This window comes from Poecilia formosa, unplaced genomic scaffold, assembly GCF_000485575.1.
Source record: "Poecilia formosa unplaced genomic scaffold, Poecilia_formosa-5.1.2 Scaffold208, whole genome shotgun sequence".
Lineage (NCBI taxonomy): Eukaryota > Metazoa > Chordata > Actinopteri > Cyprinodontiformes > Poeciliidae > Poecilia > Poecilia formosa.
In genome coordinates, this window is record NW_006800147.1 from 1,042,435 (window position 1) to 1,058,882 (window position 16,448).

General features: G+C 34.6%; 2 protein-coding genes across 3 annotated transcripts in view; both read right to left on the bottom strand.

Moving 5' to 3' along the window:
- Positions 1–625: 625 nt before the first annotated feature.
- LOC103148598 (uncharacterized) lies at positions 626–5,321 on the bottom strand. The gene is made up of 5 exons (XM_007567441.2): positions 5,090–5,321; positions 4,061–4,145; positions 3,579–3,872; positions 2,947–3,068; positions 626–1,768 (listed from the first exon to the last, which is right to left on the bottom strand). The coding sequence occupies exons 2-5, from the start codon at positions 4,119–4,121 to the stop codon at positions 1,592–1,594; spliced, it is 654 nt and encodes a 217-aa protein (XP_007567503.1). The 5' UTR covers positions 4,122–4,145; positions 5,090–5,321; the 3' UTR covers positions 626–1,591.
- Positions 5,322–7,941: 2,620 nt separating this feature from the next.
- LOC103148600 (uncharacterized) overlaps positions 7,942–16,448 on the bottom strand; it is a 53,700-nt gene continuing 45,193 nt past the window's right edge. For both annotated transcript variants that reach the window (XM_016679315.1, XM_007567444.2), the window contains 5 exons: positions 12,773–12,846; positions 10,932–11,228; positions 10,522–10,791; positions 9,308–9,417; positions 7,942–8,471 (listed from right to left, as the gene is read on the bottom strand). In XM_016679315.1, the coding sequence (XP_016534801.1) occupies positions 8,271–8,471; positions 9,308–9,417; positions 10,522–10,791; positions 10,932–11,228; positions 12,773–12,846 (952 nt within the window). In that variant the 3' untranslated portion in view covers positions 7,942–8,270. The remainder of the gene's footprint in view (positions 8,472–9,307; positions 9,418–10,521; positions 10,792–10,931; positions 11,229–12,772; positions 12,847–16,448) is intronic.

Genomic DNA, 16,448 nt, shown 5'->3' on the forward strand with positions numbered 1-16,448 from the left:
TTTTAATTTAGTAAACCTCATTATTCTCGCATCTCACCCCCTAAACGCTATTGTCTTTTTTTTTTTGCTTCCCAGGAAAATAAAGGAACTGAAATCATGACGTATTAGGGGCCAGTAAATAGAAAAAACGAGGAGTAAATTCCAATTAAAAACTTGAAAAAACAATTATATTTATGAGTTTCAAAAGTTGAAAAATTACTAGAAAATAAATCTGCAATTTTGAAAATCTCAGAATTTTTCTAGAACAAGGGGATTTGAGTTTGGAAAGTCAAAAATGCAAGTTGTTTCTACCAAATTTCACTTTTCATATTCAGACTATTCTTTTTTAGAGATTTTTGGTGGAAATAGACTTTTCTTTCTTCTTTTTTTACAATGGCCCTACCACATCATTGCATCATTGTAGACAGACATGTGCTTCCATAACTTGTGGCTCTGTAAGTGACAGAAGAGTTTTAATCTCCAAAGCAGAACTGTGCCTACATTTTTGAAAAACATCCATTTATGCTGGATTCATATCTCATTAAAACAGAATAAAATCCTGGAAATTGTTTATAAAACTTGCATGTGGTAAACATATCTCTGCTTGGTTAAACACTAACCCACACAATAAAACTTCAAGCTCAAGTCCTTTAAAACAAATTGGTTTATTTACAGATGTCTACATTGAAGAAAACAATTCCTTAATGCTTTACTTCTTTGGCAATAATAGTTGAATTAACATAGTATATCCCCGCACCAACAAGAGCTCTTAAAGTTTCAAGTGCATAGCCCTTTCTTCATATTATACACAAAACATTTTACACAGAAGTAACAGTAACAATATGAAAAATACTTTCAAGTAAAAAAGTATTTGGTAAAAAGACCAGTTAAGTACTGTCTGAGCTTATCAGTTAAAATCAGGTAAAACAGACAGATTTCACATTCTGTGCTATTTTTGGCATTTTAAAGAATAAAACAAAACACAAGTCAAGACAAGTAGATTTACAAATAATAAAGTACAGAGACAAACATTTTAAAATTGCACAGAACAGGAGGAAATGTTTATAATTTAGCATGTAAATTTTCTGCATATTCACATTTCCCCCAAAAGGCACAGCACGATCAGTAGATAAAACATTTAATCAGAAAAATAAATCTTTGATTTTGATAAAAAAAAAAATATTTTTTTCTGTCTAGTGACATTAAAGCTTCACTTGGTAACTTTTATAACATTTTTTACTACCCCTCTCTATGTCCTTACAGTTTAATTAAACAATTTATGACAATTAATAAAAAAATAAATAAAATAAGGTATTAAGGTTCTCCGACTCCTTGTGTTTCTATGAAATTCAATGTTCCTGGTCAGAAACAACCAAAAAGAGCAAAGAGAAGGATTTCTGCTCTGTTAGCAAAGATTTCTGGTTTTTGCTGCAGCTGTGCTAAAGGCGGAGGAACAACCAGAAGTTACAGAAAAACTCATTTCTGGCGTCACGAGGGTAGGAGGTGATGAGAGAGATCTGTACCGCAGCAGACAGTGAAGAAAGGGAACTGTGAAGTGTGCTGTTCAAACTTTCAGGATAAGTCTGTGGTTTTCTCTGCAGCTTTAAACTGGTTAATCTTCAGAGTTTTCCTCCATTAGGGGATTGTCCTCATCGTTAGAAATGAGGTGGGGAGCTCTACTGCTAATGAGACGTGGAAAGGGAGTGTGAATGGTTGGAGAAATTGATCCAGAGCCCACTGAAAAACATACAGGTCCTTGCTCGCCTTGGGAAGTAGCTGAGGACTTGCACTGAGGAAAGAAATGTCAACATTTATACCAGTTAGCATTAATAATAGCACTGCTAACTAGATATTCTAAGGCAGGATAATTCTAATGCTGAAGAAGAAACAAAATGTTTAAACCAGTAAATCAGTATATTCACTGAACTCTGATCCAGAACCGCACAGCATTCTGGGAGATTTAGGCAGAGCACATGCTGTAGCCATTCAACCTCTCACTGCTAGCTAAGCAAAGGTGGTGGAATCAACTCACTCTCTCACTCTTTGGTTACCTAGCAACAATCTGCTGACTCGCACAGCAGCAGTTTCAGGTTTTAAGCTATGACTGCTTAAAAATAATTTTTAAAAAAACCCAACATGGAGTGAAAACTGGATAAAACAAGAAAGGTCACGTCACAAGTTTGGGAATATTTCAGATATTTAAGACTAAACACTAATCAATAATTACTGTTGTCGAGATCGACTGATAAGAAATGCTGGTATCTTTTTCAGCTGTATTGTCCAGCCTAACCACTGTAGCTAAATAGGCTTATGAAATATACAAAAAAAAAACTAATGATGACAATATTTAAGTTTTTAAAATATGAATTAAAGACTGTGCTTTCCCTTTATGAAGTTGTTTACTTTTCAGAATATTACAATTTAACTCCATGTTGAATTAAAGTTGGAACATAGAAACCTTATAATAAAACAGATCAGGTCTGTTTAATTGTTAAAAATATAGACAGGATACATTAGGAGACAGAGCGGAGATATAATGCATAAAATCTCTCTCTATGCGAATTATGTACTTTTGTTTTGGGACATGATTGATACGTCCATCTGTTAACAGATGGCGTACTGAGAGCAGTTCGAACACGTGTCATGGGAGATTAATTTGTCAAAGATGGAGGTCGCGCCTGCTGGGGTTAAGATGTCATAGGAACCTCCCCATCTACTGGTCAACAGCAGGACAAGCATATGGAGGCGTCCATTATTACTTCTGTAAGTAGCGCACTGCTTGTGAACACAACTACTTTGGGCTCGTAAACCGTTCACACAAAAGTGGCCAATCAGATTTCAGAAAAAAAAATTAAAAATCTAAACTGAGCACAAAGACCTGCTGTATGAACCTAGACTTGGTGTCTCTAACATGCATTTGCATTATTATTTCTCTTTATTATGCGATAATTACATACATGGACTTACCTTCTTTCTACAGTGCCATACAGCAAAACCAGCACCAGTAATAACAGCAGCGATACCAGCAACACCAACAAGATAATGGAAAAAAACTACAGCAAGAACAGCAACACCTTGATTTGCAGACCCTAAAAGGATAAAACAAGAGAATATAAGAAAATAAGTCCAACCCCCAGTAATGTATTGATGGCCAATCCGCCTCATTTCAACAGCTGCATAGGATCTGCTCAGGATGCAGGCAAATTCTGCAGAGTCCTACTAAAAACCTACTTATTGGATTCAGGTGTGCTAAAGCAGAAACACATCTAAATGTTTGGAGTTTGGAGACATCAAGAGTTTAACATCCCTGTTCTAATTTGATCTGTAAACTTCTGGTGAAGAACAGACGTTATGTTACTAAGCAGCATTACATTTTCCAACTGGTTTAAACCAAAATGCCATTATACTCCTCAGTCTTGCTTCCAGATCTGGAACAGGACTGGATCATCATTACTGACGTGGTTGCTATGGCTACAACCAGATGATTAACATAAGTTTTAAAAACATTAAAGCAAAGTGAATCTGATAGGATTGTTCTACAGATTGCACATCTTTGAATTTTGTCTTCTCTGTATTTTTAAAGATGTTGAGAAACCTACCTTTAACTGTAACGTTGTACTTTTCCAGTTGCTCCCGTCTGACTCCTGAACCGATTGCAGCGTAAACTCCACTGTCGGATTTTTGTAGATTCTTTAATTTCACCGATCGTTCATCTCCAAAAAGCTCAATTCTTCCAGTGTAGTTCTTCTCCACTGTAGGTTTGCCACTGGAATCAAATGCCACTAATGTTTCTTTTGAATTAAACTGCCAGTAAAAAAGGTCAAACTTCTTAAGAGTTGTGACATTAAGAAGCAAATCTTCTCCAGCCTGCACAAAAACATCATTCTCAGCACCTGTGAAACACAACAAAAGGCTTTTAAACAAAACTGAATTTATAAACTCTTTACCCTGTTAGTTAGTGACTCATTTTGTTTTGATTTGCTTATTGTATGAACAAACCAAATGTTTTTTATTGTTATGGAAAACATTGCTGATTTAACAAACTAAATAAAAACTAAAAAACAACTAAGATAATCATTACCTTTAACATTGTCTGGAAGAATTAGAATCACAAACACCATCAGACGAAAGAGCAGCAGCATCTTGTCACGATGAGGTCAGAAGTCCTTGATGACATATAGACATATTAAAATAAAAAAGATAAAACAAATATAGTTGTGTTTGCCTTGAAAACACTATAGATTACAAAACATTTTAAACATTTCAATAAAAAAAATTAGCAAAAAATAGATTATCGTTATTGTCATGTTTAAGTGAAGGCGGCATTTAGGGTCAGCAGGTCAGCTATAGTGATCCAGCAGGTTTGATCACTGCTGCTGTTTTATTTTCAACACTTTTTAGCTTTTTTTTAAACTATTATTGCAACTTACTTCAAAGCAAACCCTGTAGGATTAACAGAAACCTCATAAGTTAATATTAAAACAAATAATGTTAATAAAACACATCCTATAACATGCTGCAAAATTATGTGCTTGCACAACAACAACAAAAATAATAACCATAATACTTCATGGTGTTCACTAAGGAGCAGAAAACATGTAAAGACACATGATCATGTCAGACCTGGATGATTTATAAATAGACCCAAACCCAAATGCAGCATACTTGTCTATTACAAGGTAATATAATGCCCGCAAAATATAATACATTTGCTTAAAAACAAGTTGTTGTTTTTGCATTGTATTTAATATAATAAATTCAAAAACTCTATTATAGGCAGAAAACCGGCGAAAAGTTTGTCTATTCTTAATATCAAATTAGTTAAACTAAACTATTATTCCGTGTACAAGTAGAAAAATGTAAGTATTTATGACTGAAAATGGTTAACCACGCCTCCTTCCTCTCTGATTGGTGGGAAGAGTTAGCATGTTCTGTTACAAGGCTGATACAAAAATAATGGATAAACAATTGAGCTGGCGCGGATGTTTAAATGAACTGTTCCTGAAACTACACAAACAATTTTCTACAGAAATGTCAAACATTGGTTATTAGTTCAGTGCAGAAAAACAAGCCTCTTTCCACCAGGGCTTTAAAGTAGAGGAGGTCTCACCGGTTCGGTCTCGTCCTGTTCGATGTTAAAACTGCTTCTCCTGAGGTCACCAACACTCTCCTAAAGTTGCTTTTCCAGGACAACTTTGTTAATTTAATGAATGAAAGGTTGTCTTCTACAGGTAAAAAAAAAAAATCACACAGCTAAGTCGAACAAGCGTGAGTAGCGTTTCCATACAAACAAAAACAGAAACTTCTTCGCTTTCTAAATTCACAACATTGGGTGCATTACCGCCACCTTCTGGATCGAGAGTGAATCAGACCAAGTTTTATACATATATTTTCTTATAAATGCCTGTTGCGCTTTAACAATAATAATGATTATGTCTTTGAAAATCATATCGCCTAAATCCCTCTGCGATAGCTCAATAACCCTGTCTCTCTGTAGCTCATATTTAAATATTTGTCTTCAACACCAACATTACATGTTCAGACATTTCCTCGTTTCATGCTTATTTACCCTTTTGAGTGTGTTATTTATTTCTGTTTGGCAAATCTTAATCTTGATACATCTTTCTTTTATTTTTATAGCTTCTTCTATGTCCAACTACTCTTCTTATAGTATAATATCTACATTTTTTCACCATGTCCCATTTTATTATCCCTTTGGGATCAATAAGGTATTTTTGAATTCGAATTTAAAAAGTAAGTTTTTGTTCTGACTAGTCATAATTCTAATTAAAGATATCTTGAATGACACCATAAATGTATTAGATGCATTTTGATGAGATATGTATATTTGACTAGTGCAAAAATACATTTCAGACATCTTCAAAGCAAACAATGATTAGGCAAAACTAGAGATAACTGTAATTTTCACGAGTCAAAATTTATTTTAAGATATTTCCAAATGAATTGGAGCCATCTTTAATTAGATGGCTTTTTTATGTCAGATATCTATAACACTCTGAGTAGTCAGAATGACATTACTGATACCTCAAATAATTATTCTGTTTAGTCAAAATGACTAAACAGATTTACATACAATTTTGTGAAATTTCAACAAAACAATGAAAAAAAGATTTTTGAAAATGCATATTTTTAGCTTGGAAATGGAGTGAGAGTAGAACTGTTAGCCAAGAGAAAAGGTACAGCAAAAAAGAGTAGATTATTGAAGGTTATTTAAATTTAATAGACAAATTACTTCATTTCATTACAGTGTTAAACTTGGCACAAGTTTACGTTCCATTTAAATAAAACATAATTATGTTTTCACATTATTTGCATTTTTGTATGACATAAATTAAATATCCTACAAATATGGAAAAACAAACTAGACAAACATTGAAAACTACATAAAATAACCATAACAACAAACTATTAATAGCATAATATTTAATAGTATTGTTGTTCATAACAACAATACTATTAAATATTTAAAAAGAAAAATGATACACAGGAAATGCAATAAAAAAGTCTCATTAAATATTTAAATAACATTATAGTTGATATGTTTGTAAGAATATATGTACTGCATTTTCACTTAATGAAATGAAATAACTGCATTCTAGTTTAAGAAGTAATTGGAAAATTATAAATATACTCCTTTAAATATCCTAAGTGTAAATATGTTTATACATTCTCAACTTTTTGCAACAGAAAACTGTATAATCAATCTATTAAAGTTTGTTTGTGTAAGCTGGAGATCAAACTGCATATGAAAAGAAACCCTAGATGGTTACATTTAGACTGCAAAACCAAGAAAATATATACAATTGAAAATGTCAGCTGAATTATTTACCCTGTGAAAATAACCCAAAATTGTCCAAATTACACTTTCTTTCCTTCCTACAGAAAGTTTGTCTTATTTATATCTTAGAGTACAGATGGAAAGTTCATTTTTAATCTGTTTTGCTTTTGCATTTTGCACATAAGTTTGTGGTGCATTTTAAATGTAAAGAAAAAGATATAAAACTTCAGAAATGTCACCAACAAGATATTAACGTACATGTAAAACCCTTACAAAAATATTGGATTTTTGTAGAAAGACTTTCAGCATGAACCATCTAGAACATTATTGCAAGAGACTGCAAAAAGCAATTTGAAAAAAAATCCTGAAATGCTTTGTAAAATGCTCGGTTTTAAAATAAAATTCAAATAAAGCTAAACTATCTGCACTTATATACAAATGAAAGAAAGTGCTTTTAACTCTTTGTTTTATAAAAAGTTAAAAAGTGTTCCCATACCCCAAACACTCAAACATTATGTGCAAAACTAGGAATCTTTTTTAGCATAAAACTGGACAATATACTGAATGGCTTTTCTCACTTCTACTCCTCTCGGTGGCCCTGAACTTATTTATTTTTTGGGAAGACGTCAATGTTTCAGAAAGCTTTTTTCACCTTGGCTGATTGGTTTGAAATTTTTGGTTTTAGAACTTAGAAAGTTGCGGCAGTAATGTGTCAATTGTTGATTATATGGTGTCTTTTTTCACTTTATATTTCTGTGGTTTTATGATGTAAAAACCATTTGCACCTAATGAAAAGAACAAACTAGACTGACAGCTACTGGGATCTGAACCGTTCCATGTCACTGGCAGAGACACAGATTTAGATTTGGCCAAACAAAGAGGCTCCTTTTTGTTTTAAAAGCTTTCCTTCATAAGACTGCTTCATAAGCAGTCACCAGCAAAAAAAAATATGTCCACACATAAATATACACAAAAACACAATACGCACAGAACATAAAAAAAAAAATAAAAAAAAAATAAAATACAGAAATATATATAAATGTTAACTAATTCTGGCCAAGAACAAAGAAAAAGCATCTCAGATATCAAGAATAAATCAAAGTACTTAAGTACACAAATGAAGCAAAGTGCTGTGTTTTTTTTTTTTTTTTTTTACATTTTTTATAAAAAGTTAAAAAGTGTTCTCAACTCTCAAATACTCAAACATTTATCTATCTAAACTTATTTATCTGATTTTTGGGAAGATGTATGTTTCAGAAAGCTTTGTTCACCTTGGCTGATCGTTTTGTAATTTAGAAACCTGTAACAGTAATGTTTCAATTGGCGACAATGTGAAGTCTTTTTTATGTTTTATGATGTAAATGACTTTGAACTGCCTTGTTGCTGAAATGTGCTACACAAATAAACTTGACTGATTGATCAATAGGTTTGGTCTGTTGCAGTGAAGAAGGAGATGAACTGAAAGATAAACTGAAGTAGTTCAGGAATCTCATCAGAGCTCCTCTTCATCGTCTCCCTGCAGAGAATTTCCAGTAAACAAAGAGATCCCTGAATCTGACCCAGACATCTCATTAAGTTCTATCACTTCGTCCTGGCTTGAGACCTCATTACCCTCCAGGATGGGCTGGGAGGGTTGTGGAGGAACATCTAGGGACGTCTCACTCCTGGACCTTTCACGTCTATTGTTGAACTTCTACAAAAGAAGAAGATAGAGAGATGGATTAACAGGAATACATCTTTAATTCAGCACACTCAATCTCAAACATTAAGTCTCAGTCTGACATGTTTTCGCAGCGTCATCTGCTGGATTATTAAAGAAATAATGCAAAGGGAAATGTTTAATTCACTTTTTTTCTTTTTTTGTTTGATTTGGGTAATGTGGGGGCGCTGGTTGACCTTTAAACTTTCATTAATATCTTCAAAGCAAAAGCAGCACAAAGAATATTTTTTGCTGCACGTGTAGCCAAAGTTGACTGACACCAATTTTGTCTGATTTGAAGAAGGTGAGGAGATGGTTGACCTTTCATGACCTCCACTGCAAAAACACAAAATCTTACCAAGTATTTTTGATCTAGTTTTTAGTGAAAATATCTTAGTACACTTGAAATAATACAAAATGAACTTACAAGTGATTTCAATAAGATATAGCAGCTACTCTGGCTGATTTCTAAAATGTGAATCAAACACTTTAATTCCCTTTGCGTAATTTCTTTAATAGTCCAGCAGATGGCGCTGCGACTCCATGTTAGACTGAGATTGATTTGAATCTTACTTTGCTTTATATCAAATACCAGATAAACAGACTGCAAAAAATGTGTCACACAAACAGACACACAAAATGAATTAAGATTTTCAATTCTACTGTTCTTTAAAGGGGTCAGATGTTAAAAAAAAAAACAGTTTTAAAGTGAGTGAACAACAAATAGTAAATAAACATAAATACTGAAACCACACAGGGTGATAATAGTTGTAATGAGGAAGTTTTTTTAGCAGATAATATTTATATATTTTTTACATGCATGGACTCACCTTGTTTAGAATACACCATCCAACACCAAGAAGAAGAAGACCAGAAACACCAAGGCTAACATAAAGAGCAACACGACTTCTAGGAAGAGAAACATCTTCTTCTGTGGGGCCTAAAGAGACAAAAAAAAGACATAATATAAGAAAATATATCCAACATAATTTGTCCAGGATGAACGCCGCTGGTCACCGAGTCACAGCTGGTTACATCAACCTGCTGTGACCCTGAATGGACCAGTCAGTATAGATGATATGTGGAGAAACACTGTCAGCATCATTTCAGTTTGACTTTTTATTCCATCTTGGTTGATGTAAACACTAACTTTTAAAGCCACATCATAAAGTCACAAACTTTATAGACTTGGGATGAATGTTTGGTTCAAAAGACTCAATAATCTCCTCAGGAAGTAGTCAAATGCTGCTAAAAACATATTTATTGGATTCAGGTGAGATGAAGCACAAACGCATATAAACTTATGGCAACAGCTGGAGCAGGGTTGTCCAAAGTGCGGTCTGGGGGCCATTTGCGGCACTCTGAAGGATTTTGGGCGGCCAAAATGGAGCAAAACTTGCCTGGCAGCCTGGCATTGATGTAGATAGACACTTTTTCAACAATTTTTACAAATAAATAACATCTTAAAAAATATATATTACTGTTATTTAACAAGGGTTTTGAATTCATCTTAAATTTGGAGTAACTAAAAAGCAAATCTTACTTTTCATTCAAGAAAACAATCAACCCAAAAATTTTGAAACTGTGGACCCTTTTTATTTTTTGCACCTACAATGATTTACACACCCATTCTCTAGAAAAATCTGTCCATTTTGTTAACTTTAATAAAATTTAAATTGTTTAGTTTGTTATTAAGCACTGCAACAAACTGGCAACCTATCCAGGGTGACCCCGCCTCTCGCCTGGAGATAGACACCAGTAGGACAAGGGTGTTAGAAAATCGATGGATGGATGGAGGGATGTTATTGAGCAGCTAAAAAAAAACACCAAAAGTTTTAAAGATGTTATTTAAAAAAAGTAACATTTTAACGACTTTGGTCCTCATGGCAGGAAGTTTGAGCAGCACTGGTCTGAGTTTAACGTCCCAGTCCTAATGTGAAACTAATGGTGGTGAACAGGAAGCTGCTTCACTTTCTGATGTTACGAAGCAACAATATCTTTTCCAGCTGGTTTAAACCAAACAGTTTACTACGCTATGTCTTACCTTCAGATGTGGAATTGGGCTGGACTGTCGTCTGGCTTTGCGTCTTGCTGATCTGGTTGCTAAGACTGCAGATGATGGTTGAATTTAACAGGTAGAGTCTGAGGGAATCCCCAGATTTGGTGTCCTTTGACCCCTCTCCTCCTTCCTGACGGCAGGTGTTGTTCTCACATATGAAAGTGCCCTTGATCTCGATGTCCTCCATGCTGCAGGTTATTGTAACGTTAAAGGAGAAGTTTGAACTGACATCGATCTTCAGCTCACCTGGAGACTCTGGATGTGATGAGGAAGAACAAATGAGAGAAGCTTTAAAGATATTAAAGAAAAGTGAAGTCTAACAACGTACAGGTAAGGAGTATTAATTTCTAAGCCGTCCTTTATAATGTGCACCCCTCAAATGTTGAAAAACCCACCTTGGAATGTGATAGTGAAGTTCAATTTTATTTCAGAATTTTCTCCCATCAGCTTTAGAGAAAAAAATCCACTGATAAATCCCAGAAATGTCAGCGTTGTTGGTCCAGAAATCTCCACGGTCTGGTTGAATTCCTTTGTTATTAATGTTTTTCTGTTGACGTTATATGATCCTACAAATGCAGTTACATTACAGGACCACAAAGCAGCCAAGAAACCTATAGGAACCTTTTCCTCAGAGAAACTGATGGATAATAATTCCATTCCAATCTGCTGAACTTCTTGCTTCTTACTGGAACCTGTAAAAACACAACAAATTAAATTAAGGGAGAACAGAAAGTATGAGTTTCATCTCCAACACAATGAATGAATAAATATACTTTATTAATCCCAGAGGTAAATTCACACATTCAGTACAACCCGTCCAAAACAATATACAAACACTGTTTATTATTTATACTTTAATTATTATTATCATTATCATCATCATCATTATTATCATTTATTTATGTAATTTCCCTTCGGGATCAATAAAATTTTTAAAATTGATTTCAAACATGACATATGGACAGATTTCTGAAGGAGGCGCCACACTTTAATTAGATTACACAACAGCACCAAAATTACCAAATCCAGTGGAGAAGTGTTTGGTCCCTTACAGATTTGTTCTGCTTTTCTTTCTCTGACAAGCCTTCATGTTTCAGCTCATAAAGTTACATTTATTGGAGACAAAGATAAGCCTGAGTATGAAATAATGATTTGATTTAATAAGAGAAAAAAATCTCTGAAAACCAACGTGGTCCAGAATAAAATAGTAATAACATCATAACCAGCAATTCCAACCTTGGTGGTAAGAATTAAAAAAAAATTAAAGGATATTTCTATTTTATTTTTGTTCAGCCTCTCTCTCGTTGTTGACCTGAGAGAAGTGGGGCCTGCAGAGATTCTGGTGATATTCTTGTCTGGGACGAGTCGCTGATGCTCTCTTGGAGTAATTTTGGTCGGGCGGCCGTTTCTGGGAAAGTTTTGAAGTTGTTCCAGTTTTTTTCTCTACTTCTGGATCAGTGATGGGAATAACTACACTAAAATAAACAACATTACTTTTTTCAGTAACGAGTAATCTAACCAATTATTTTTATTATTACAAAACTGTTTTTCTCCATCATTGAAAATAACATGCAGTGCAAACTGAAGCAGTAGTCATCTGACGGGGCGCAATGGGGGCGAAAAGATTTGCACATCAGGGGTGTCCAAACTTTTTGTCAGCAGGGGAAAAAGTCGAGTCAAACGTAGTCACAGGCTAAAAATATAAAAAATAAAATAAAGTAGTCCAATTTTTTTATTTTTTTTTGTGGGAAACTGATGTCATTCATCCAAAACATGAATGTTTGTTGTATTAAAGGAAATGCATCTACTTTATCTCAGTTATAAAAATAACTATATACTTTTGATATATATATATATATATATATATATATATATATATATATATATATATTTACTCCTATATATTTACTACTATATATTTTTGCTATATTTAGCCAAATTCAATAAGTTAAATAAAAACTCATTTAGGTGCAGCAAAAGTTAAAGTTTCCGGATAAACATGGCTCTCATTATTATAAATGCCTGGTTGAAAAAAGACGATTACTTTGGGTCGTACTTAACATTCTCCAATCAAAGGCAGACTTTAGTGGGCATGTCATTTACTCTATGAACCACACAAAAGTATTTAATTGTTGTAGGTTAGCTTAGCTGATTTCAGAAACTGAAGCAAGTTACCTTAAGCTGACAAAAGTACACAATCTTCTTTAAATAGTTAATTGTTCCCCTTGTGTTTTACCTGAGGATGACAGCAGCATCAGTAATATCAGAAGACTGGTGTTTTTCATCTTGGTCCAAGGAAGTCCAGCGGTCCTGATGGATTTAAAGACATTGTTTTAACTGATGAGACAAATCAAGTTGTGTTTGCTTTAAAAATATCAGATGTTTTATGATTCCCTTAAACAACCAAGAGATAAAATTATCCAACAGTAGCTCCAACATCTCTTTACCAAGGTGAAGGTGAATTTAGATACATTGACCACTTATTTTAATTAAACTTTGTCGAGAAAAGTCGAGCTCATCCCACTTCCCCATGCTGGAGATTTTAGTTTAATAATAACAATAAATAAAGTTATCTTTAAAACTAATTACACAGGTGACATCAAGACCCAACAGTAGAGTCAGACGGTAATAAAATTAATCTGGTTGTGTGTGTTGTTATGGTATCCTGCAAACTTTGCTTTAATTCTACTTTTTTCTATTTAATCATAAAAAATCATAATCAGACAGAAAGAGAGTCATGGAACAGGAAGAGCAGGTTTCCTGAAGAAAGTGGAAGTTTCCAGCCTGCAGTGAATAAAAATAGTTCAGACTGCTCATTTCAAGGCATTAAGGGTTTAAAGAATAAAATCTAAACATTTTGAGTAATTGGATAAATCCAGAGTAAAATACTTAAATTAACTTATGATTAAACTAATAATTAATATTGGTTTAACCAGTGGTTGATGTTGGTTTGATTATAAGAATAATTACATTTACTCTTGTACTTATGGAAGTACTTACAGGTGAAACAAGTAACTAACTTTGGTATCAAATAATTAGAAAAATGGATTATTCTTGGTTTCTTTTCAGAAATGTCTGTAATAACTCACATCATGATTATAATAAGAGTAACTAATAAGTTATGGTTATTATAAAATTATAAATGAATGCTAAATCAGAGAAACTTAAATGTTATAAATGTGATTTTAACATTGAACTTGAAATGGTGTAGAGTGTGTAACTGTAACTACAGATCACTGATGTTGTGTTGGAGGTGGATGGTAGGTGAAAAGTCAGGGAGAAAGAGGAACTCATAGGAGAGCAGAGGTGACCAAGACATTAGGTCATTAGAACAGACATCATGTCTCCAAGATGGTGATGGATATGAGATCATCTGTCCAAGCAGTCAGTATGGAGGAAACAGGTGCAGAATTCAGACAGGGAACTGAAAGTGCAGCTCAGAAGAAATAAAGTTCATCTGCAGTCTGAGGCTAACTAAAGAACAGTTGACGTCAAGGAAAAACGTACGTGAGGAAAGAAAGTGTGTGGCTGCTGATAAGAATAAAAAGACACCAGAAAGAAGGATCGGGGTTCTTTGTTCCGCAGCGTTCGAGCTGAGTACACACGGAGATGCAGATCCAGTGGAGGGCTAAGTGATGACACCCCGGGACGACTGCTCGCTGCACCAGAAAGGAACAAGATCCGTTTACCCACAACCCGGGACTCTGATTCGACTGCGGCCCCACACTCAACCCAAATGATTTCAAAGATGCTGCAGTGGACATGGGGAATAGACAAAGATCGTATTTGGATAAAGAACTGAGTTCGCTGAGGATTCTCACCAGTTCAACTTTGGATTTATTCTGAAAGGATTCTGCCAAGACAAAGGCAGGACTCCATCCATGGATGTTAAAGTTATCTGCTGCCAAAGATCGTCTCTGCATCTGGGTTCGAGTGAAAACTGCCTCCCCCAAAGCCTCTATTTAGATTAGGACACAGTGTAGGGTTAGAAGTAGGAGTAATTTCTAAAAATTCTTAAAAGTATTCATTTCTTAATTTTTTATTGAAATGCTGTATGTCTTTTTCCCTTGCTAAAGCTTGCTAATAAAATACTAAAGTCTAATTTGATGTTGTGGACAGTTAAATTAATTGAGTCAACTAGATTTAATTCTTCTGATTAATGTAAAATCAATGTTAATGGTCTTAGTAAATTAGGGTGGCTTCGTACGTTCTTTAGTTCAGATAAATAATGACCCTGGGACTTATTCCTAGTCTCTAAAATTATCTAGGCCGGAAACAAGTGCACGTTAACAACAGGGAAAGAGCTACCGTGAACAGACGTGGTTTATGAGCTCGGACACCGGCGGGGCTACTCCGATGTCTGAATCATGAACTGAAGCGGGGCATAACGTCTGGATGAAGGTAGTTGGAGCTTAGACGAATCTTTCTCGCTACCAGCTTAAACAAAAGTTCTCTACATTCTTATTTGCGGTAATACCCAGGAATTAGAGGCTTTTCGGACCCGTGAGATGGAGAGCTGGTCAGTAGTCAGTCCGCTAGAGTTTGGGAGGAGTTAGGGGCGTGGCTGGGTACTGTGCATTAACAACCTCCTGAGTTCAGTTTTGTCGTCAAGTTTAAATATACCAAATAAAAATACACCTTTTTCTCACTGTCTGATGTTAAATCAGACCAAACTTTTCTTGTTTTTGGTCAGTCAGAATTACCCAGGTCACTTTTATATGCTAAATGTCACAATAATGAGGAAAATAACTTCAATAATTACAACTAAATACATTTTTTCTTTCCTGTAAGCCTATATATTAAAATGGGCATTTTAATACTAAGTCATAAATAGGCAAATATACATGTATTTATTTTCAAAAGACTACAGTAAAATTATTAAGTATTTATTCTGGATATAGTATATGTAAGTAAAAGTAAGAGGTGTCGCATAAATGTGCATTTATGCTTCTTATCTACTTATTTTTTCACTTTGAAGGGCGCCAATATATTAGCATAATAATAAACCACGTATGCTTAAGAGACAAGGAGGCTTTCAGATTTTATCTTCAATCAATACCAGATAAATGACAAAGTTGAGTCAAGTTATAGGCGTTGGTACCATAGACGTCACTTTACGATCCCGTTACTTCCGGGGTGTGAATCAACAATCTACCGGCGGCAAATTTGAAAAAACATTCGGTTTTTAAACAGAATCCTACAATTTCTGCAAGCCGTCGGCACAAATCCGTGCTTTGATGAACGGAGGGGATGACATTTTACTGCGTCAAATTATATTTTGACACCTCGTCCATCGGGCTGGTCAGAATCTAAATGAACCAGACATACAAACATCTATAATGTAACTTAAGTGCGACGTGCCAGCTTAGATTTCCCAGACAAAAACCGTAATTTAGTAACTTCTACCCGATTGTGGCGAGAGCGGACGGTGACGTCACCATCTCTGTTTAAACAGCCTGGGTTTGTTTGTAAATATCCACTGCATCAGAATATTTACACATCCGGTGCCATTTTACTGTCAGTAACGATAACGACGTTGTAACGATGGAAAATGTAATTAGATTCACCATTAATGGCAAAAGCAACGTTTTAAAATCCGACAATGGCAGGCATGCACAAATCGCATTTGGCAGTGCACACCTGTTAAACAATATATATTGAGAATGTTAAGGCAACTATTCCGACAGAGAAAGTTTGGGATTCCATTTCGGACTCCAGCATTTATTAGAATGACGGTAGAACAGGTAGAACAGGTTAGAACAACTAACCCCGTTCTCCCCTCTTCTAAGCACAGTTATTAAATATTTTGTGACTGAAAATACAAACATAATGCGACGAAAAAACGGCAGAATTGGCTTACCGTCAGTGTGACAACTCCAAACTTCCTTGTGGAATCACAAAAGTACTTTGCG